Below are 22892 nucleotides of genomic sequence, written 5' to 3'. Positions count from 1 at the left end.
GGAGTGCAGAGTCTTAGCCACTGGACCATTAGGGAAGTTCATTTGTTTTTCATAGTATGGTTCCATTAATATTTATCCCTTGATAGCTCTTGAACATTTCTGCATATATTTTCAGTTAAATTTATATAAAGGTGCCTTATCTGTAGACTACATACACTTACCTCTTTAATTGCACTGTGTGTATTTTCTTCATGTATTTTATTGTATATGCTTTTTCAGTTCAATTCAGTCGCTCAGTTGTGTCTGACTCTGCGACCCCATGAATCACAGCACACCAGGCCTCCCTGTCCATCACCAACTCCCAGAGTTCACTCAAACTCATGTCCATCGAGTCGGTGATGCCATCCAGCCATCTCATTCTCTGTCGTCCCCTTCTCCTCCCGCCCCCAATCCTTCCCAGCATCAGAGTCTTCCAGTGAGTCAACTCATCGCATGAGGTGGCCAAAGTATTGGAGTTTCAGCTTTAGCATCAGTCCTTCCAATGAACACCCAGGATTGATCTCCTTTAGAATGGACTGGTTGGATCTCCTTGCAGTCCAAGGGACTCTCAAGAATCTTCTCCAGCACCACGGTTCAAAAGCATCAATTCTTCGGCGATCAGCTTTCTTCACAGTCCAACTCTCACATCCACGCATGACTGCTGGAAAAACCATATCCTTGACTAGACGGACCTTTAGTGTATATAAATTTATATAATTTTGGTGTCCTTAACATAGAGTGTTGGTCTTCAGGTTTTCATGTAAGGAGCCCTGGACTAGAGTGTAGGGACATAAGATCCTTGACCCAGTTCTCTGGCTGTATATGCATGACTTTGGACAAACCTCAGCCTCTTTATCTACATATCCTGACTGGGAAAATAAGGGGCTTGGACTAGATCAGTGGTTTCCCACTTTTTTTTACTATGATCTGTGATAGTCTTTAATTTTTCACTGTGATCAGTGCAGACATAGGTATATTTATCTGACACACAAGTCTCACATGACAGTACCAGTCCTTACTACCCATGCTGCCCTCTGATGCTTTTCATTCTGTTTACAACACTGCTGATGATCCACTCAGGTCAGTCCACAGCCCACTAACAATACCACTTACAGGCAACATGCCTCAGGGATTTACAGTCTGTTTCTGTTGGAGGATTCTATGCTTATAAATGTTTTACAAGTGAAAAAAATATATGAAAAACTGTAGCGTGGTTGAGAGATTCAGGGGCACAGGAGTTGCACTAACTGTTCTTTGTATCAACAGGTTGCCTGGTTTATATTATCTCATAGCAATGACCTCCCACTTACATGGCATTCTGCGATGCACAACAGAAAGAACAGCATGTTCTTTCCTTAGTGTCATAAGGTATTGGACACATAGTCTCAGATTGCCCCGGACCAAGTTCTAGGCCTCAGGTCATCTATGTGGCCTTACAAGTCTTTTCTGTTCCACCTGTGGCTCAGGACACACCTCTATCCACTGATAGAAGTGCACTGTTAAGGCTAGGACGAATCTGTATGTGTGCATGATATAAGGAAAAGCTCTTTTTCTGTTTGTGCAATCCCCTGATATCAGTCATTTGCTTTGCTGTGATATATATGCACCTTCACATCTCACCCCAGTCCAGGCAATGTATATGTACCTTTGATCAAACTTCCAGTCTTATAGGATCTCAGGTTCCCAGGTGGCGCAAGTGGTAAAGAAACTGCCTGCCAATGCAGGAGGCATAAAAGACTCAGGTTCGATCCCTGGGTTGGGAAGATCCCCTGGAGGAGCGCATGGCAACTCAGTCCAGTACTGTTTCTTTGCCTGGAGAATCCCACAGACAGAGGAGCCTGGAGGGTTCATATGGTCACGGAGAGTCGGACACGACCGAGGTGACTTAGCAGGGACACATGCACAGGTTCATTATCACTCAAGCAAACGGGCTTTCCCGGGCTCTTGGACTCCGTTAGGAATGTCAGCTAAATGTTTCCGGAAGTACCCTGCAATAACCTGACACCATCTACCCTAGAGTTGAGGCAGACTTCGTGTTATGGGGACAGTATTGCTGTATGAGAATACACCAGTCACAAATATGGGGGAGATGTCTCCAGGCTACTCTTGACCAGCCAGCTAGTGATTTGGAGTTTCCTTCTACCTCTCAGGCTCACCATAAGGAATCACAGAACTCAAGAACATGTTATGATTACAGTTTCATTACAGCAAAAGGATATAAATAAAATGCAGCCAGGGAATTTCCTGGCAGTCCAGTGGTTAGAACTCAGCACTTCCACTGCTGAAGTCCCAGCTTCAACCTTTGGTCAGGGAACTAAGATTTTCACAAGCCTTGCTGTGCAGCCAAAAAAGAATAAACCAAAACCAGCCAAAGGGAAAGAGGAGAGGCATGCACAAGGGAAAGGTATGGGAGAGTCCCAGATTCGAAGCTGCTGTTGTTCCCTCCCTGAACACCTCCCAGAAGACAGAACACCTCAGCCTCCGTGCACATGGCACGTTGATTCCTAAGTAGAGTACTGCCAACCTCGGAAGTGCACATGCTTCCAGCCTCCAGAGACTTCATTTGGGCTTCTCTATGTAGGGCTTCCTTATGTAGGGCTTCCCTGGTGGCTCAGAGGGTTAAGCGTCTGCCTGCAATACGGGAGACCCGGGTTCGATCCCTGGGTTGGGAAGATTTCCCTGGAGAAGGAAATGGCAACCCATTCCAGTATTACTGCCTGGAGAACTCCATGGACGGGGGAGCCTGGTAGGCTACAGTCCATGGTGTCGCAAAGAATCAGACACAACTGAGCGACTTCACTCACTCACTCATGTAGGTCATGAAGTTGAACTCCATGAAGTTGTTCTCTAGCCTCCTTCCCCTCTTTCCCCCAGAAATAGTGCTGATACGACCCAGATCAAAGTCCCAACTCCCTAATCACAACCCTGGTCTTTCAGGTCTAGCTGGGAAGCCCCATCATGAACCATCTCTTTAGCATAAACTGTCAGGACACTACAGTCTATAATAAGCATTCCTATCACTCCATCACTTCATGGGAAATAGATGGGGAAACAGTGGAAACAGCGTCAGACTTTTATTTTTTGGGGCTCCAAAATCACTGTGGATGCTGATTGCAGCCATGAAATTAAGTGACGTTTACTCCTTGGAAGGAAAGTTATGACCAAACTAGATAGCATATTAAAAAGCAGAGATATTCCTTTGCCAACCAAGGTCCGTCTAGTCAAGACGTGGTCATGTATGGATGTGAGAGTTGGACTGTGAAGAAAGCTGATCGCCGAAGAATTGATGCTTTTGAACTGCGGTGCTGGAGAAGACTCTTGAGAGTCCCTTGGACTGCAAGGAGATCCAACCAGTCCATTCTAAAGGAGATCAATCCTGGGTGTTCATTGGAAGGACTGATGCTAAAGCTGAAACTCCAATACTCTGGCCACCTCATGCAAAGAGTTGACTCACTGGAAAAGACTCTGATGCTGGGAAGGATTAGGGGCGGGAGAAGAAGGGGACGACAGAGAATGAGATGGCTGGATGGCATCACCGACTCGATGGACCTGAGTTTGAGTGAACTCCGGGAGTTGGTGATGGACAGGGAGGCCTGGCTGCTGTGATTCATGGGGTCGCGAAGAGTCGGACACGACTGAGCGATGAACTGAACTGATCACGCCAAAGGTTTCAGAGGATCCCGTCTATGTCTTTTCAAATTTAAAGTGCATACATAATGTCTTCAGTGGGCATGACAACCTGACAACTCAGCGTTTCCTATTTTGTTCCATTGTGTCTCTCACCCGTTATCCTTTTCCAGGAATCGCTCCAGTTACTTTTCTTCCCCTCCTGAGACTATACCGTAACAATTTTTGAAATCGAATCACTAGCTTATGGTCCTTGCTGCAAAACGGATTGTGGCTGAGCTTGAAAACCCAATGACAGTGAATTCCAGTAAGAGTCACAAGGTGCCTGTGTAACATAAACAGATGAAGCACTTGTGCTCAGTGACCTTCCATCTTTGACACAAGCAAGGGAGTCAGCTACACACACTTTGGAGTGTGCGCACGACGGCCGCGTGCCGCCCTCTTCACGTCAAGCTAAAAGGGCGTGCGCTACCTCGCGCAAACTCTCGACTAGGCCGCGAACAGGGGAGCTGAAGCGCCTGTGCCGGCGCAGAGGCGGCGCGGGGGCCTCGGCTCAGGCGCTGCCGCGGACACCCCCGGGGGCCTCGGGTCAGGCGCTGCCGCGGACACCCCCGGGGCCTCGGCGACGGGGGCCGGAAGTGACGCATGCTCCGCCTTTCCTCGTCCCTCGCGGCGGGCGGCGGGGTTGCGCCGCGCACTGGGCTCCGAGGCGTCACCGTCAACGGCTCTTTTGCGGGCCCCGCCGCAGCCGACCCGGCTCCTCGGTGGAGAGAAGATGGTGGGCCGGAACAGCGCCATCGCCGCCGGCGTGTGCGGGGCCCTTTTCATCGGTTACTGCATTTACTTCGACCGCAAGAGACGGAGCGACCCCAACTTCAAGAACCGGCTGCGAGAACGTGAGTGCGTCTCCGGCTCCCTGGGCCTGCCTCCCCCGCCCCCCGCGGCGCCGCGTCCCCTGCTTCCCGCCGGCCGGCCCGCCGCGTGCTGGGCGGCCGCGTGGTGCTGCCTGGCCTTGAGCGCACCGCCAGAGAAGGGATGGTGCCGCTCCCAGGGTTGCTCCCGGCCCGTTTGCCAGCGATCGCGTCCCTCCATTTTGGAGGAACGATTTTTCCCATTTTGTTTTCCCTAAACATGTACCGTGTAAGTGCAGATTGGTTTGTATTATAATTTAGGGGGTTGTGGCTCTTTTTTGCTGTTATCTTTTTTTACCTCTTCCGAACTCGAAAGTCGGGTTTTTTGTGGGGTTTTTTGTTTTTGTTTTTTGTATTTTACGAATTTGTGCTTAGACTGAACCTGCAAATCCAGCTCACTATCATTCTCAAACGATAAGGTTGCATGCATTCTTAAACCCTCTTGGTAGCTCCACTGTAAAGGCTTCCAAGATATGAGTGAATGCTATAGAAATCGCAGGGGCGTCCAAAAGGCTGCACGTTTCCTGTCGCTCAGTCTTATTTCATACCTGCGACATTTTTAAAAAGAGATTTACAAGAAGGAAATCGTGTCGCCAAAACCTTTCGTGATCTTTGAATTTCGGAGGTATGCTCGTTCGCAGCAACGGCAGAGCGAATTTGTTGCTTTAAGAAATAATTTTGTAATCTACCTAGGTTGCTCAGACAGAATAATAGTTTCTGAAACTAGAATGTATAGGTAAATTACTAAAGCCCAGAAAAATGCAAAGAAGTGATTAGCGTTTCACGTGTACTTGGGTCACACGTGGCTAGGACTACCTTACTGGAAACTGCCGCTCTGCAATATGATATCTGATTCTGGCTTCCTTGTGTCTCAGGAAGAAAGAGATATAATTTTTTTAAATTTATGATTAGGTAGACTAATGGAAATAATGCTGCTGTGGATTCAGACATTGAGTTTCCTGATCCAGGTTAGTCACAGATTAGCAGTATAATCTTGGGTTTTCTGAGTCTTAATTTTCTTAGCTTGCAAAATCAGGTGTTTCCTCTTGTTGGTTTTGTGAAGATTAAAATGTTTGATGTGCTCACCACCATTCTTGACATGGAGAAGATCCTATAAATTCCTGCTGTAAATGTAATTATTGGGATTTTTATCATTTTCCTGTGGCTTCCAAGAAATAGTTGGGCAGTGGTGGTGTGGAAGTAGATCTCTGTAAAGAATGAATTAACCCTTCCTTTGGAATCGCTGCAATCCTATTGTTGAAAACCTTAAGAAAACTAATTTTTGATTGAAGAAATAATAAAAGCTGTCATTTTGAACAAATTGAGAAATGTTATTTTCACAGTTATTTTTTTGTCTTCCATAAATTTCTTTCTCGTTTCAGTAGCAGCCTAATGACTTGTCAGGCTTGAATTAGTAGCTGGATGACCTTGGGCAACAAATTTCAAGCTTTAGTTTTCTATTTTTGTAAAACATTATAATGTAGAATTTAGTACAGTACCTGACACATGGTAATTAATGAATGCTAAGATTGTTTATGAACATGATTGTTACTTTATATTTTCTTTAGCAAATAAAACTTGCTCAGAGTAATTTTGAAGTCTTTAAAGTCTGTATGGTTGACTGATTTTAAGAACTTGAAGGTGTTTTGTATTTGTGGGGTGTAATTGATTTCAGTTTAGTTAATCTAGTTAATTTTTCATTTTCATAGCTTAATTTCTAATAGAATATTTATATCTGTAATACTGTTCATGGGGTTCTCAAGGCAAGAATACTGGTTTGCCATTTCCTTCTCCAGTGGACCACATTTTGTCAAAATTCTTTCAGTTCAGTTCAGTCGCTCAGTCGTGTCCGACTCTCCGCGACCCCATGAATCACAGCACACCAGGCCTCCCTGTCCATCACCAACTCCTGGAGTTCACTCAAACTCATGTCCACAGAGTCGGTGATGCCATCCAGCCATCTCATTCTCTGTCATCCCCTTCTCCTCCCGCCCCCAACCTTTCCCAGCATCAGTCTTTTCCAGTGAGTCAACTTGTTGCATGAGGTGGCTGAAGTATTGGAGTTTCAGCTTTAGCATCAGTCCTTCCAGTGAACACCCGGGATTGATCTCCTCCAGAATGGATTGGTTGGATATCCTTGCAGTCCAAGGGACTCTCAAGAGTCTTCTCCAACACCACATTTCAAAAGTATCAATTCTTCGGCGATCAGCTTTCTTCACAGTCCAACTCTCACATCCATACATGACCACGGGAAAAACCATAGCCTTGAATAGACAGACCTTGGTTGGCAAAGGAATGTCTCTGCTTTTTAATATACTATCAGGGCTGATCATAACTTTCCTTCCAAGGAGTAAGCATCTTTTAATTTCATGGCTGCAATCAGCATCCGCAGTGATTTTGGAGCCCCAAAAAATAAAGTCTGACACTGTTTCCACTGTTTTTCCATCTATTTCCCATGAAGTGATGGGACCAGATGCCATGATCTTTGTTTTCTGAATGTTGAGCTTCAAGCCAACCTTTTCACTCTCCTCTTTCACTTTCATCAAGAGGCTTTTGAGTTCCTCTTCACTTTCTGCCATAAGGGGAGTATCATCTGCATATCTGAGGTTATTGATATTTCTCCCAGCAATCTTGATTCCAGCTTGTGCTTCTTCCAGCCCAGCATTCCTCATGATGTACTCTGCATAGAAGTTAAATAAGCAAGGTGATGATATACAGCCTTGATATACTCCTTTTCCTATTTGGAACCAATCTGTTGTTCCATGTACAGTTCTGACTGTTGCTTCCTGACCTGCATACAGGTTTCTCAAGAGGCAGGTCAGGTGGTCTGGTTTTCCCGTCTCTTTCAGAATTTTCCACAGTTTATTGTGATCCACACAGTCAAAGGCTTCAGCATAGTCAATGAAGCAGAAATAGATGTTTTTCTGGAACTCTCTTGCTTTCTCCATGATCCAGCGGATGTTGGCAATTTGATCTCTGGTGCCTCTGCCTTTTCTAAAACCTGCTTGAACATCTGGAAGTTCATGGTTCATATATTGCTGAAGCCTGGCTTGGAGAATTTTGAGCATGACTTTACTAGCGTGTGAGATGAGTGCTATTGTGCGGTAGTTTGAGCATTCTTTGGCATTGCCTTCTTTGGGATTGGAATGAAGACTGACCTTTTCCAGTCCTGTGGCTACTGCTGAGTTTTCCAAATTTGCTGGCATATTGAGTGCAGCACTTTCACAGCATCATCTTTCAAGATTTGAAATAGCTCAACTGGAATTCCATCACCTCCACTAGCTTTGTTCGTAGTGATGCTTTCTAAGGCCCACTTGACTTCACATTCCAAGATGTCTGGCTCTAGGTCAGTGATCACGTTATCATGACTGTCTTGGTTGTGAAGATCTTTTTTGTACAGGTCTTCTGTGTATTCTTGCCACCTCTTCTTAATATCTTCTGCTTCTGTTAGGTCCATACCATTTCTGTCCTTTATGGAGCCCGTCTTTGCATGAAATGTTCCCTTGGAATCTCTAATTTTCTTGAAGAGATCTCTTGTTTTTCCTATTCTGTTGTTTTCCTCTATTTCCTTGCATTGATCACTGAGAAAGGCTTTCTTATCTCTCCTTGTTATTCTTTGGAACTCTGCATTTTGATGCTTATATCTTTCCTTTTCTTCTTTGCTTTTCGCTTCTCTTCTTTTCACAGCTATTTGTAAGGCCTCCTCAGACAGCCATTTTGCTTTTTTGCATTTCTTTTCCATGGGGATGGTCTTGGTCCCTGTCTCCTGTACAACCTCTGTCCAGAGTTCATCAGGCACTCTATCAGATCTAGTCCCTTAAATTGATTTCTCACTTCCACTGTATAATGATAAGGGATTTGATTTAGGTCATATCTGAATGGTCTAGTGGTTTTCCCTACTTTCGTCAATTTCAGTCTGAATTTGGCAATAAGGAGTTCATGATCTGAGCCACAGTCAGCTCCTGGTCTTGTTTTTGCTAACTGTATAGAGCTTCTCCATTTTGGCTGCAAAGAATATAATCAGTGTGATTTCGGTGTTGACCATCTGGTGATGTCCCTGTGTAGAGTCTTCTCTTGTGTTGTTGCAAGAGGGTGTTTGCTATGACCAGTGCGTTCTCTTGGCAAAACTCTATTAGCCTTTGCCCTGCTTCATTCCGTGCTCCAAGGCCAAATTTGCCTGTTACTCCAGGTGTTTCTTGACTTCCTACTTTTGCATTCCAGTCCCCTGTAATGAAAAGGACATCTTTTTTGTGTGTTAGTTCTAAAAGGTCTTGTAGGTCTTCATAGAACCGTTCAACTTCGGCTTCTTCAGCATTACTGGTTGGGGCATAGGCCTGGATTACTGTAATATTGAATGGTTTGCCTTGGAAACGAACAGAAATCATTCTGTCATTTTTAAGATTGCATCCAAGTACTGCATTTCAGACTCTTTTGTTGACCATGATGGCTACTCCATTTCTTCTAAGGGATTCCTGCCCACAGTGGTAGATATAATGGTCATCTGAGTTAAATTCACCCATTCCAGTCCATTTTAATTCACTGATTCCTAGAATGTCTATGTTCACTCTTGCCATCTCCTGTTTGACCACTTCCAATTTGCCTTGATTCATGGACCTAACATTCCAGGTTCCTATGCAATATTGTTCTTTACAACACTGGACCTTGCTTCTGTTACCAGTCACATCCACACTGGGTATTGCTTTTGCTCCATCCCTTCATTCCTTCTAGAGTTATTTCTCCACTGATCTCCAGTAGCATACTGGGCACCTACCGACCTGGGGAATTCCTCATTCAGTATCCTATCATTTTGCCCTTTGATACTACTGTTCATGGGATTCTCATATACTGAAGTGGTTTGCCATTCCCTTCTCCAGTGGACCACATTCGGCTGTGGTCCATGTGATCAGATTGACTAGCTTCCTGTGATTATGATTTCAGTGTGTCCGCCCTCTCATGTCCCCTTGCAATACCTACCATCTTGTTTGGGTTTCTCTTACCTTGGGCATGGGATATCTCTTCACAGTTGCTCCAAGAAAGCGCGGCCGCTGCAAAACTCTTTACTGTGGCCCTATGGCTCGTAGTTTCATTGAGTTGGATAAGGCTGTGATCCATAGTTTGTTGCAAGATCAGTTTGGTAGGTTTTCTGTATTGTGGTTTCCATTTTGTCTACCCTCTAGATAAGGATAAACTGGGGGGAATCTGGGTCTTGTTCAGTAAGTCTTTAATCCAATTTTCTGTTGATGGGCGGGGCTGTGTTCCCTCCAGGTAATTTGACCTATGATAGGGATAAGTTCTTCGAACACTCATGGGCAAGTCTGGCTCTGTCTCTTGTGGGGTTACTGCTCCTTTCTCCTGGGTCCTGGTGAGCACAAGGTTTTGTTTGTGCCTTCCAAGAGTCTGTTTCCCCAGTGGTGTGGAAGTTCTGTAGTCAAATCCCACTGGCCTCCAGAGTCAAATTCCCTGGGCGTTCTCAGTTCCTTTGCAGGATCCCCACATTGGGAAATCTGTTGTGGACCCTAGAACTTTCACAACAGTGCAAGAGCTTCTTTGGTATAATTGTTCTCCAGTTAGTGTGTTGTCTGCTCAGTGGCTCTGTGGTGGGGCTCACACACCCTACCTTCATTGGAAGGACTGATGCTGAAGCTCCAGCTCCAATACTTTGGCCACCTGATGCAAAGAACTGACTCGTTGGAAAAGAACCTGATGCTGGGAAATATTGAAGAAAGGAAAAGGGGAGGATAAAATGGTTAGATGGCATCACCAGCTGGATGGACATGAGTTTGAGCAAGCTTTGGGAGTTGATGATGGAGAGGGAAGCCTGGTGTACTGCAGTTCCTGGGATCTCAAAGAGTTGGACTGAGCCACCGAATTGACTGACATCTGTAATAAAAGGGCAGAGTTTTTCAAATCAGTGTTTCTGAAGGTTTTTTGGTTTTGTTTTTAGAAAAAGAGAATTAGGCTGTTTAAAATAGGCTTGAAGTTAAATCAAGATTAATTTATTCAGTTTTTTTCTTCCCTTCCATTAATGTGAGATTACCAGAAACTCCTACAGCAAAATTTTTTTCTAAATGATCATTAATAAATGAAAATTAACACAGTACCAACTACAGATATTTTTCATTTTACAGCACTGTATGAAATGATGTATTTTAAAATATATTAAGTAATCTCATTTATGCTTTAGATTCGGGACTTTTTGTATTTTATGTGTATTTTTTTAGTCTGTTTTAACTTGTTAGTTTTACGCAGAGACATTTTGTACTGATTTCTAGCAAATATTATGTCAGTCTGCTGATTGAATAAGTAGTAGCTCCTTGATTTTTCAGTCTGTTATCTGCCCATTTGTCAGACTATTTGATAAATAAGTTATTAATTGTCTTACAAAAGTAAAGTCAGAATTTTAATCTTATTGCTGTAAATATAAAGCAGCTAAGCAAGCTTAAAATTTGGTAACTACCAACATTCAGCAACAATCATACGTTCTTCTCCACTCCATTAAAAAACCATATATATATATGTTTGGAAATCAGGCTTCTTTCTACTATTATCACTTTTGTCGCTTTCTGTAAATTCTGACGTAGCAAATTGTATACCTCTGTTTATTCCACAAACTTGCTGTGTTTATTTCTGAAATGCCTTTTATATTGATGGGCATATCTTCACTTCCCTGCAGTGTGGAGTAATGTTTGAGTGAAATTCTGCTGCCTGAGTGTTTGGATTGCCACTCCATCACCCATTAGTTGCGATCTTGGTAAATGATCTCTGTGATAACATGGTGATGATACTAGCACCTGTCCTCCTGTTGCTGTGAGAATAAATAAGCTACTTAGTAACATGTGGAAGAGTGTGTCTCTCTAATCTTAAACAAGTGCTTATCCTTAACGTTCCATGTCCAGTCTTAGTACTCTTCCCAGCCTGTGTGTACCACGATCGTTTAGTAACTAGTTAATATAGTCTGGTGTCATTCTGCCCAAAGAGAACTGAACCTTAATTGAGGTTATATATTCTGTTTCCCCACAGTTGCCTAACGATGAACACCTGAGAAAGGTAGTTGGGTATAATAGGCAAAATTAATAGTAAGATCAGCTTTAACCTATATATATATATTTTTGAAAGTACTAAGGCCTTAGAGTTGTAGCACTTTACGTAATCTGGGGGCTAGAATTGGCTAGAGATGCTGGTGGTAAACCTAGTTTAAAATGGCAAGTCGAAAAGGTTCCCTGACCAGAGTAAATTAACCATTTGTGTGCACTTAGGTCACCGCCTCTCTACTCATGCATTGAAAATTGGATTTATAGAATGCTTTAACGTTTTGAGAGGACATTTGCTTGTTTTATGACTTCTGTTTCTCACAGTAATAAAGCATGTCTGATCTTTTGAGAGTTGATATTTATTTGCTGACCCGGTAATAAGTATTAGAGCTTTACCTTTCTTAGCCATATGGTGCCTTTGGTAATTTTTACTGGTTAATGAAACTAACTTAACTGCTTAGTATAGTGCAACTCCTTCGCTGAGGAGTTGGTTGCTGTTGAGCTCAGTCCTGAGTGCTTATATCTCAATAGTGCCAACCAGGCACTGAAAATACAGTAGGTCATTTAAATCCTCATATCAACTCTGTGAAGCAGGTATTGTTCTTAACCAGGTTTACATAAGGAGAAAGTCATAGTAAGCTAACCGTAACTTGCCCAAGGTCACACTGCTAGTCAGTGGAAGATCTGGGGTATAAAGGAAACCCAAGCTTCCTTGTGCCAGCACCCTCTCTCATGGAGTATACCATTAAAGTGAAAGTCACTCAGTTGTGTCCTACTCTTTGCTACCCCATGGACTTCTCCAGCCCATGGACTTCTCCAGGCCAGAATACTGGAGTGGGTAGCCATTCCCTTCTCTGGGGGTTCTTCCCAACCCACGGATTGGACCCAGGTCTCCCGCATTGCAGGCGGATTCTTTACCATCTGAGCCACCAGGGAAGCCTAAGAATACTGGAGTGGGTAGCCTATCCCTTTCTCCTGGGGATCTTCCTGACCCAGGAATGGAACCAGGGTCTCCTGAATTGCAGGTGGATTCTTTGCCTGCTGAGCTACCAGGGAAGCCCATGCAGTTAAACAGCCACTTAAAATATTGTTAGTGCCCTACTACTGATTTGATTTTAAAGGTTGACTAATTGATTTAAACAATGTCGCTTACTCCTGAGTTTGTACTATTTCATGTCAAAAACAAAAACAACCTACAGACTGTAGGGTGAGGGTTTTTTCCCTTTAACTGGCAGTAATTATTTGAGTGCTGCCTTTCTTCGCCCTTATTTTTGCCAAATGCATAAATACTGTGCTTTTTTTCTCAAGAAAGCTTTTTCAAATGCTGTTTTTTAATTCTTATTTAATAATGCCAGATAGTTTTAAAAATTTAGTAAAGAAAGAGTCAGTTATATTTCAGTAATAAAATTCCATCATAACAACAGAGGCTTGATTCTTGGTCATGTGTCCTGTCCTATGTAGGTTGGAGGTGGGGGAGAGACACTTTCTCTACTTATGATGGTTCCAACAGCTGAGTCTCTTAATTATCTCCATTTTGCAAACTGCTGATCCTGGTACCCCAGAGGGAAGGACAAAGCTTCTGTCCAGGAATGCCCCATTGCCAGTAGCTGACCTGAACTATTTTTATGACCCTGACAAATCACAAGAAGAAAAGCCTGAGTTGGTCATGTTTTGCAAATAGAATGAGTACCACAGCAAGTAAGACTTCTTTTGATTCCCATTTTAATAATAATAAAATGAAAATATTCCCTTTCTTGCAGGAAGAAAGAAACAGAAGCTTGCCAAGGAGAGAGCTGGGCTTTCCAAGGTAATAATCTTTTTTTATAGTCTACTTCAAATGTATATTTTGAGAAAGCTAACTGGTATCAGACACTGATTTTATGTTTTAAAATAGAATTTCTTTATAAGAACAGTTACTAGCTGTGTTCCCCTGCAGATTTTTCAATCCTTCCTTATTTCCCCTTTGGCAGCCTCATAGCAGACAACTTACTGTGCGAACGGTATTTGAGGGTGGTAAGATGATAGGCTCTGAAGACATTTACTGAAAAGTTCAAACTTTTTCACTTAGCTGCTCCAGAATAACAAAACATTTATTACTAATTTAATTTTCTTTCCTCCAAACCTCCTTAGAAGAACCACGTTACTCATTTTGAAAGTTACATAAGATTATTCACACCCACTGATCCACAATCCCACTGCCTGTCGAATTTTGACCTTGTAATATATAAATGTAGGCGTAAGTCTTATTCATTTTTTTCATTTTCATAGATCCTGTGTTCATGGTTATTTTTAATGACTACATAGATTTATTTATCTGTTTTATAAAGAATGTTATGTCATATGTATAGGTAAATGTTAATCACTAGGCATATAGCTTTTTTTTTTTAATTGAAATTAGTTCCATCATCTGGATATCCAGTACTTGGACCTACTGGATCAGTAGTAGTTCTTTTTAAAGCAAGTTGAAGCAGTGAAAAAATTAGATCAATTAATGTTACATTTGAGTAATTAACACACCTAACTGACTGGATATGATAATAGCAAGATGAAACTGGGAGGCAGTCACTTTGTTTCCCTGTTATGTCCAAACTACCTTTCTGAAATAAGTAATATATTCTGTTTTCAGTAGTCTTTTCTTTCTAAGGATATAGAAGATGGATGTTATAGATATAAATCAAAGATATTTCTGGTTTGGTTCCAGACCATTGTCGTAAAGAGGCTTTGTGAATTTTGTGATTTCCTGGTCTGTGTAATAGTTGTATTTACAGTATATGGTGTACATAGCATAGCATGGTGTCTGATAACTACTCACCTGTAATAAGAGTGTATATGATAATACTCAAGAGCCAGAAACTTCTGTTAGTAGTCTAGGTTTTTAAATAAAAAGGGACTTTTTTAATACTTGGTTTACATTTTTTACAAAGATAATGCATAAAACTGGTGACTTTATATATTATAATCATTCGATTTGATAATATATAACAGGCCACAAAACAAAAACACAGAAAGGCAAAGTTAAATAAAGCTGCTTGTTTGAAATAGCAAAAAAAAAAAAAAAAATAGAAGCAGCTCAAATGCCCAACAAATAGATCATAATTATACAGTTATATATTTCTCAATATAGTTATATAAAAATCTATGATAATGGCCATTAAAAAATAGTGTAAGTTTTAAAGTTCGTATTTGGTAAAGATATATCTGTACTCTCTTTTTATTTGAGGTTTGATTCACAGCTTTCTAAGAACTGTTCAAACACCAGTTTTGTCAAAAAGGATTTTTTCTTGCATTTATTTGAAAGTAGATATTAAACTCCTATCCTTGAGTGTTGTTGAAGAGTAAGTTTCTTTTTGTCAGATTTCATAATGAGCTCTTTTTTTTTAATGGCATAATTTTTTTGCATTGTGTATATCCCTGGAGTAAGCCAGTTACTAAATATTCTATTTCCAAATAGTTACCTGACCTTAAAGATGCTGAAGCCGTTCAGAAATTCTTTCTGGAAGAAATACAGCTTGGTGAAGAATTACTAGCTCAAGGTAATTAATAGTCATTGAAAGACTAGGAAACTAGATAGGTGATAAGGGGCTTTTTTTTGGTGCATTGTGGCTATTTTTTAAAAAGATTAAAATTTCTGGGACGGGGGATAATTAGGGAGTTGGGTTGGACATATACACACTGCTATGTTAAAAATGGATAACTGACAAGAACCTACTGTAGCTACATGGAGCTCCACTCATGTTATGTGGCAGCCTGGATGGGAGGGGAGTTTGAGGGGGAATGAATACATATGTTTGTGTGGCTGAGTCCCTTCACTGTTGTTAGTCAGCTGTACTCCAATACAAAAAAAATTTTAAAGGGATATTCTAAATATTTCAAGAATTAGGCGTTTAATAATATGAGGCATTTAATAATGCAAGGAAAATAAGTAATCTTTACAAATGAGGTTGCTTTTAAAGTAGTTTAAAAGAATATAGTCAGTTGTAATACGTAAACAGTAACTTGGCCACCTCATGCGACGAGTTGACTCACTGGAAAAGACTCTGATGCTGGGAAAGGTTGGGGGCGGGAGGAGAAGGGGACGACAGAGAATGAGATGGCTGGATGGCATCACCGACTCGATGGACATGAGTTTGAGTGAACTCCGGGAGTTGGTGATGGACAGGGAGGCCCGGCGTGCTGTGATTCATGGGGTCGCGGAGAGTCGGACACGACTGAGCGACTGAACTGAACTGAGAGAAATACCTGGGAATATAATTTCCTCAACTTCTTCATCTGATCTTCAGACCTTTCCCAGTACCTGTAGGAAGGAATGACTAATAGAGTACATCCCAGAGAAGGTTAGTTTACCTGTTCAGGGTTACACAGTTAATGGCATATGATTTTCAGAAACAGTGACCTAAATCTGATCCAGAATTTAGGCTTTAGGTTTGTGCTTTTTTTTTTTAATGTGTTCCATCAATAGAATTAAGAATTCTTTCTAAAAAATTACTATTATGAAATTAAAATGATCATTTTTCAAATTTGAGAACCATAATTCATTCAATAATTGAGTGTCTTAAATGTATTTATATTTTTATTGGCAAAATAGCTTTTATCACAAAAGTAGCTTTGAAATAGTTGCTGTTGTTAGTAGAAATGGTATTAAGTGTTAACTTGTTTTTCTTATTCTCACTGTTGTCTTACATTAGATTTTGACATTATTGAGCTACATGATGCAGGTCGTTTGTGGATTTTTAATCATTGGGCAGAGTAAAGCACTTAAGTCCTCATAAAGATCATTTGAGAGACTATGATTTCATTACTTTAATATCAAAAGAAAAGTGAAGCGTGTACAGTGATATGTTTGTGAGGACAGAGATTGTAATATTTCAGTTTATGCGAAGATGCTGTTGTGTTTGTTCATACTCATGAAGATGAGTATGAAAATTTGGCTATCAAATTTTCCTTCTAGCCTCCAAAATAAACATACTGTAAACAAATTTAAGATACTGTAGTGCTCTCCCAATTACTTGATTATCTTGGAGATCACTTACTGCGGCCGTTTCTCTTTGACTTGAACTGTTAGATCTATGTTGACAAGAACAGTTAACTCATGAGGGGAGTGAGGGGGTCAGGAAAGGATAGGGAAGTGTTTTTTGTTCTTTATTTGAAGTTTACATTTCACATTTCAGCCTAGCACACCCTGAGAATTTTGTAACTCAGCTGCCAAGCTGTCTTTATTCTGGTGGAATCCGCGGAACCAGCCTGAGGTTAGAATTAGGGAAAGGTGAGCCATGAGAAAGCATAAGCAGTTTTGGCAGTGAGCCTCACTGCTTGACACGGCCTCCCATGCACAGGTGTCTTTAGCCATAATAACTGAGCAGTATCTCGGGATAAGCGAGTAGGATCCAGGCTGCAGTATGGGAGAGGAAATGGTTTCATTTCTACACTAAATTGCTGTGATTGTTCATAAACAGTTTCCTGTGTGTTTAGAAGTTTTGGGAGGTGTCTCAGCCGAGGATCCCCTATGTTCTACACACCACTCTGGTAGCAGCTCTATTTATTTCTGTTTAATAATCAGAATTAGTATTCTCAGACAATACTGTGAGCTCCTGTTGCCTATAAATTCAGTGGCCTGAGGATTCAGTGGCCATTATGGCATCTTAATTTCCAAGTCAGTGGAGCCCTTGTGGCCCTGATGGAGGTCCAGTCCTATGTGGATGACCTGTGCCTTATATTTTCCATTTTTAATGCTTCTTTGTAGAATTAAAGCTTTCTTCAGTTTAAATAAAAATGTATGTAGCCGGCAGTTCCTCCTCAGTTCAGTTCAGTCCCTTATTTGGTCCCATTCGTACTTTGTGTTTACTGGTTTATTATAAATAATACTATTCAGGAGTAACCAGCTGCAGGAGATGCACAGGGATAGGGGGTGGAGAACTTTCATGCCTTCTCTGGAGGTGTGCCACCCTTCTAGTCTTTGATATATTTACCAGCCCAGAATCCTAAGAAATATAATTTTTTGACATAATTAGAATTTGTTCATTTTCACCTAAAGAGTTACAAATGGTCCAGTCCCTACATTAAATTGCTTAACAAGCCTAGAAAGATCACTAGGTGACTAAGAGAATCAGTGAAGCTGTGTAACAAGTGTAGGAGAGCATGAGAGAAGCCAGGGAAGCATTCTCGGGTCTCCTTCAGGCTGCACCTTGAATTTCCTGAGAGAAGGCCTAGGCATTGAGGAAAGGGAGTGCATTCTGCCCAGCAGAGGAGCGCATGGTGACTTTCATCTTGTGACACTTGGTTTAATCTTGCTCTGCTATGTCCTAAGTGGATTATATGTTGCTTTCTATGCTGTTTCTCAAGGTAACACTTGAGATCTGGCCATCCAGTCAGCAAAAGTTCTATGAAAGTTGTAGCAGCATTCCGTGTGAAGGAAGCTCAAGATGACAGGTTGACCGCTGTTGAGGTTGTGTCATTGTATAAGTGTATCCTGGATATACAGGATTCTCAGGCATTGCTTGCTATGATCTGCAGAGAGGATAACTGCTATTGATGACTAGGTTCAGAAGAGATTAAAGGCCTTTAGGTGTCTGCTTGCATGTGGTGATATTCACTTAGTTTGAGGGGTTTAGAGTGACATTGGGCCTGTCCACCTCAGTCCCCCAGTCTTCCAGTTCTCTCTTCTCATAAAAAAGTGTTGTTTCATTGTTAGCAACTTTTTAAGTAATCTTTAAGAAATACTCAGTATATAACTAGTAATAAACTTAGACATTCTGTACCTTAATTTCTCCCCCTTTGAAAGTGTTACTGGAGTCCCTTCATACATATAATCTGACTTATTCTTGTTGGTGGCTTCTTAGTTATACGAGTGTACTATATTTTCTAGATTTTACCTCCGGGATGTTTTTGGTCATTATCATTTGGAGATACAATGAAGACTGTAGGGTTGAATTTTGGACAAAGGCTTTTCCAGTTACACGGTATTTTTATGTGAATCTTGCAGGTGAATATGAGAAGGGTGTGGACCATCTGACAAATGCAATTGCTGTGTGTGGACAGCCACAGCAGTTACTGCAAGTGTTGCAACAAACTCTTCCACCACCAGTGTTCCAGATGCTTCTGACTAAGCTCCCAACAATTAGTCAGGTAAAGATTTGAACTGTTACATAAGTGAGTAGAATCTGAGAGTTTGGCATTTAAAAATGAGCCTAGTCTCATGATGACATGAGACTCTCCTCCATATAATGAAAATAGTACTAGAGATGTCAGTGCTTGACTAATAGAAAAACATCCAAACGAAAGGGCATAAAATATAGTGTCGTGCCCAGGAGCATGACTGGAAGTAAGTCTCTTTAGTGCTAAATCTCAGGCCTTGGTGTTCAGATCCCCAAATTGAGATCACTCCCAGCTGCTTTCTAAACCTAGCTTTCTGCCGCCTCTTTTGTGAGACCTCTCAGGTAAGTGGCAGAGGACAAAGGAGCCAAGATGGCATAGCCTAGAAATCACATCCTTAAAGGCCTGTGGTTCCCTCAGACCTCACTTATCTGAAGGCCTCAGTGTCTCTGCTAATGCTGAATTGGGCTTTGAGTTTGGAGCTGTTCAGATACATCCTCACTGATCCAATAGGTTAAGCATAACTTAGAAGTTGATTAAAATGCATCCCATTCATTTTAAATACTCAAGGAGCCCCAGTGAATCTACTTTGTGGAGTATTATGTCTATTAAATGAATTTTCATGGTTGATACAATTGAAAATTAATAAAAATGATTGGTTAATTCTTTAAACTGAGCTTTTACTCATCAGGGTTGGAAAAAGACTGAGAAGAGAAAGGTCCCAAAGATCTAAAGGAAAGAATTGAAAGAGCAAGAAGCTGGATGTTGATCCTTTTTATTTTATTTTTTGGTCCTAATGAATGCGGTTCCCAGTCTGTTGTCAGAATCTTCTAACATTACTCACCTTTTGAAAGACCGCATAGCATGGTGCTTTTGGAAAATTGACCTGAGGATGATGTCTTTTGAAATATGGATGTCAGGATGGAGCTTGAATTCCTCAGTAAGAATGGCCTCTTTTGCTTAGTTCACTTGTGCCATGTTACGTGGAAATATTTTCAAAATACTAATATTTCAGAATACTGTATTCCTTCTTTGTATAGTGACTGACCGTTTACAGGCCAATAGGGAAATGTTTGGAGGATAGAATGGCCACTGAAGCACTGATCATTGTTTTTATTTCATATGGGAGTGAATAGAGACCTTAAATTCTTTTTGATTTTAGTTAAGAAATTGACTAACGTAACACAATATAATGTTAGGCTTCCTTTATTTTATTGACTTGAATTTTGAGGTGGGGCTGACACCCCCACCGTTTTTTTTTCTTAAATAAAAATGATGTATGAAGTGTTAAATATTGACATTTCAGTATGGGTAAACTTGAGCGAGATTTGATTCAGAGATCAAAAAATCATTTTATGTTGAACTTAGAATCCTGATTAAATGCTTATACTTTTAAAAATTTATAAGTATTTATAAATTTATAAATATTTTCTCTTTCAGAGAATTGTAAGTGCTCAGAGCTTGGCTGAAGATGATGTGGAATGAGAAACAAATGTCAACATAATGATCTCAATTAAAGCGTATTTTTAAAATCTTAACTCAGAAGATGACCGGCTCTGGGGGAGGAAGGGCAGATAAGCTTGTTATGGACTGTCCTCCACAGTGAAGTCTACCAAAGTTAATTTTTACTTTGTGTAGATCCATTTGTCTGTTTTATTTATTTTTCCCAGTGAAAAGTGTATTTTGATAGAGAGCTTTTCATTTTATAAATACACTATGAATTACTGAAATATGCATTTGTTTATTCCTAAAATGTGTAATTAGAATGTACATATAACATCCCATTACTTACATTAAAAATACCCAGTGCTCAGTTTTGGAAGATAGGCCGAAAACAGTGTAGAAGAAAACGGAAGAATATACTTGTTTTGCTCTGCATCAGAAAGTTGGCTGGAAACTTGTGTTGATCAAAAATGAACATTAAAATAAGAGATTATTTCTTTCATTTAATCTCTTAAATATGTGTAATGTGCTGCTATGCTATAATAACAACTTCACCCCCTCCCTTGAAATGTTTTCTTTAAATCAGTGGGTTTGATGTGTTCTGGATATTTATCTCCTTGTATTTTAGATACATGTAGTTGCAGATAGCACCAGGAATTAGATGTTTATACATTCTTAATCTGGCTGAGTAAGCTTTACCAGTTAATGTCTGCCCACTTGCCTCATATATAAACTGAGGAAATGGGTCTGCTAATTCAGCTAATTCCTTTGGTTCTGTGCAGCATTTTCAAATCCCTCTTTCTGAGGGAAATACCTGTTTGGGCAGCCAGCCCTTGTGTTTTTTTATACTCTGAATTTTGCATGCTTGCCTGACTTAGTATTTCTGAATTGGTTTTTTAAAAGATATAGTGTGTTGATTTTCACTGAAATCATGGTTCTGTCACTACTTTTGTAAACTAACCTGAAACGTAACCTTCACGGTAACTGGGACGATATGCTTGTAAAAGTTTTGTTCCCGTTTGCTTTTATCCTCAGTGTTCCTCCTCAATCCCCTGCCAACCCTTATCTTGTATGAGAACAAGGTGTAACTTTGTGGCTGAAGACTTGAATGAAAGATAATGGAACCTTTTATTCTCTGAATAGTGACATGTTATCTGCAGCCACAGATTAAATATCAGACCTAAGAATAAAGATCCTTGGTACTTAGTGCTGTCTGTTGAGTGGCATTTCTCATTGTACAGATTGCCTTTGTTCTGTCTGAAAGTCTGTGGAGAGACCTTTTCTGTGTACTCGATATTTTTTCTTAATAGGGTTTTGTGGTGGTTGTGATGTAGTGGGAAGAGTTTGGAGGATGGTTTTAGTTTCCGCCTCTGGATAGTCACCTAGCCTTGGGCAAGTCCATGTTACATCTCTGGACTGCAATATTCTCTTCTGTACGATAAGAACATCAGACTGGGCCACTCACGCTTCCTGGTAGCTCTTCCTCAGGAACTTTTCAGGTTTGTGATCCTGACCCCTTAAACAGTGTGCTTTTTTCAGTGACAACCCTGCATGCTCTTTGGGGGCTGAGGTGGGATGAAGTGAACACTACAGTCGTGTTGATCAGTTCATTTTCCTAGTAGGATCCCAAATCCAAACTAGTGCAGTGGTGCCCGGTCAGTGATTGGCCATGCAACTAGGAAGCAGTCTTCTGTCGTGCGTTTGCCAAAAGGGGACAGACTAGGACATTCAGGAATTACAGGTGAGGAAAGAGCAAGGGGCAGACAGCTGGCCAGGAGAGGAGGAGGGGTCAGCCTAGGTTTTAATTTAGGAGGGGATGCTTGCTTACACAATTAAGATTTTTTAAAACTGATATAAAATAAAGTTTTATCTCTATAATATTTCAAAATGGACTAATTGAACCATCTGTTTTCGAAAGATGAAACTTGTTTTAGGTGTAGAGAGAGAAAATTATTCCTAGACTTTTTTTCTCTTTTTTTAACAATTCCTGGGCTTTAAGGACTCCACCCCTTTGTCCATTAGCCATTTAGAGGTCATTTAGTCTGCCCCATCAGAGAAGGCAATGGCAAGCCACTCCAGTACTCTTGCCTAGAAAATCCCATGGATGGAGGAGCCTGGTAGGCTGCAGTCCGTGGGGTCGCTAAGGATCGGACACGACTGAGCGCCTTCACTTTCACTTTCATGCATTGGAGAAGGAAATGGCAACCCACTCCAGTGTTCTTGCCTGGAGAATCCCAGGGACGGGGGAGCCTGGTGGGCTTCCGTCTATGGGGTCAAACAGAGTCGGACACGACTGAAGTGACTTAGCAGCATACTATATGCCCTTGTGAACTCTAATGCAGTCCAAGCTGGCTGTCACTTGGCTTTATGGAAACTAATCAGCTTTGCTTTAATGCTTAATGACAGGCAGTGAAGTGCTTACAGTAGAGCTGATATTGCCCAGCACATCTTACTTGAATGACAGTTTCAGTGCTTTAAAAATTGTATGGTCACTAAGTTGTGTCTGACTCTGCGACCTCATGGACTACAGCATGCCAGACTTTCCTGTCTTTCACTATCTCCCAGAGTGTTTGCAAACTCGTGTCCATTGAGTCAGTGATGCTATCTAACCACCTCATCCTCTGCCTCCCCCTTCTCCTTTTGCCTTCAGTCTTTCCCAGCATCAGGGTCTTTTCCAGTGAGTCGGCTCTTCACATCAGATGGCCAAAGTATTGGAACTTCAGCTTCATTCAGCATTGGTCCTACCAATGAATATTCAGGACTGATTTCCTTTATGATTGATTGGTTTGGACTCCCTGCAGTCCAGTGGACT

At 41.2% G+C, this 22892-nt stretch overlaps 1 protein-coding gene and 1 non-coding gene across 2 annotated transcripts; both read left to right on the top strand.

Moving 5' to 3' along the window:
* The first annotated feature begins 4251 nt into the window (after window positions 1-4251).
* TOMM20 (translocase of outer mitochondrial membrane 20) lies at window positions 4252-20582 on the top strand. The gene is made up of 5 exons (XM_055425784.2): window positions 4252-4502; window positions 13309-13355; window positions 15000-15081; window positions 18528-18670; window positions 20078-20582. Exons 1-5 carry the CDS (start codon window positions 4382-4384, stop codon window positions 20120-20122), a joined length of 438 nt encoding a protein of 145 aa, XP_055281759.1. The 5' UTR covers window positions 4252-4381; the 3' UTR covers window positions 20123-20582.
* Window positions 4942-5076, top strand: LOC129556044 (small nucleolar RNA SNORA14). The gene has a single exon (XR_008685884.1). It is a non-coding gene; the product is annotated as a small nucleolar RNA SNORA14 (small nucleolar RNA).
* Window positions 20583-22892: the final 2310 nt, after the last annotated feature.

Source organism: Moschus berezovskii, chromosome 12, assembly GCF_049115385.1.
Source record: "Moschus berezovskii isolate FMDL1 chromosome 12, NW_MosBer_1.0, whole genome shotgun sequence".
NCBI lineage: Eukaryota > Metazoa > Chordata > Mammalia > Artiodactyla > Moschidae > Moschus > Moschus berezovskii.
Note: the sequence above shows the minus strand (reverse complement) of the source record. Positions and strands in the feature narration are given on the sequence as shown.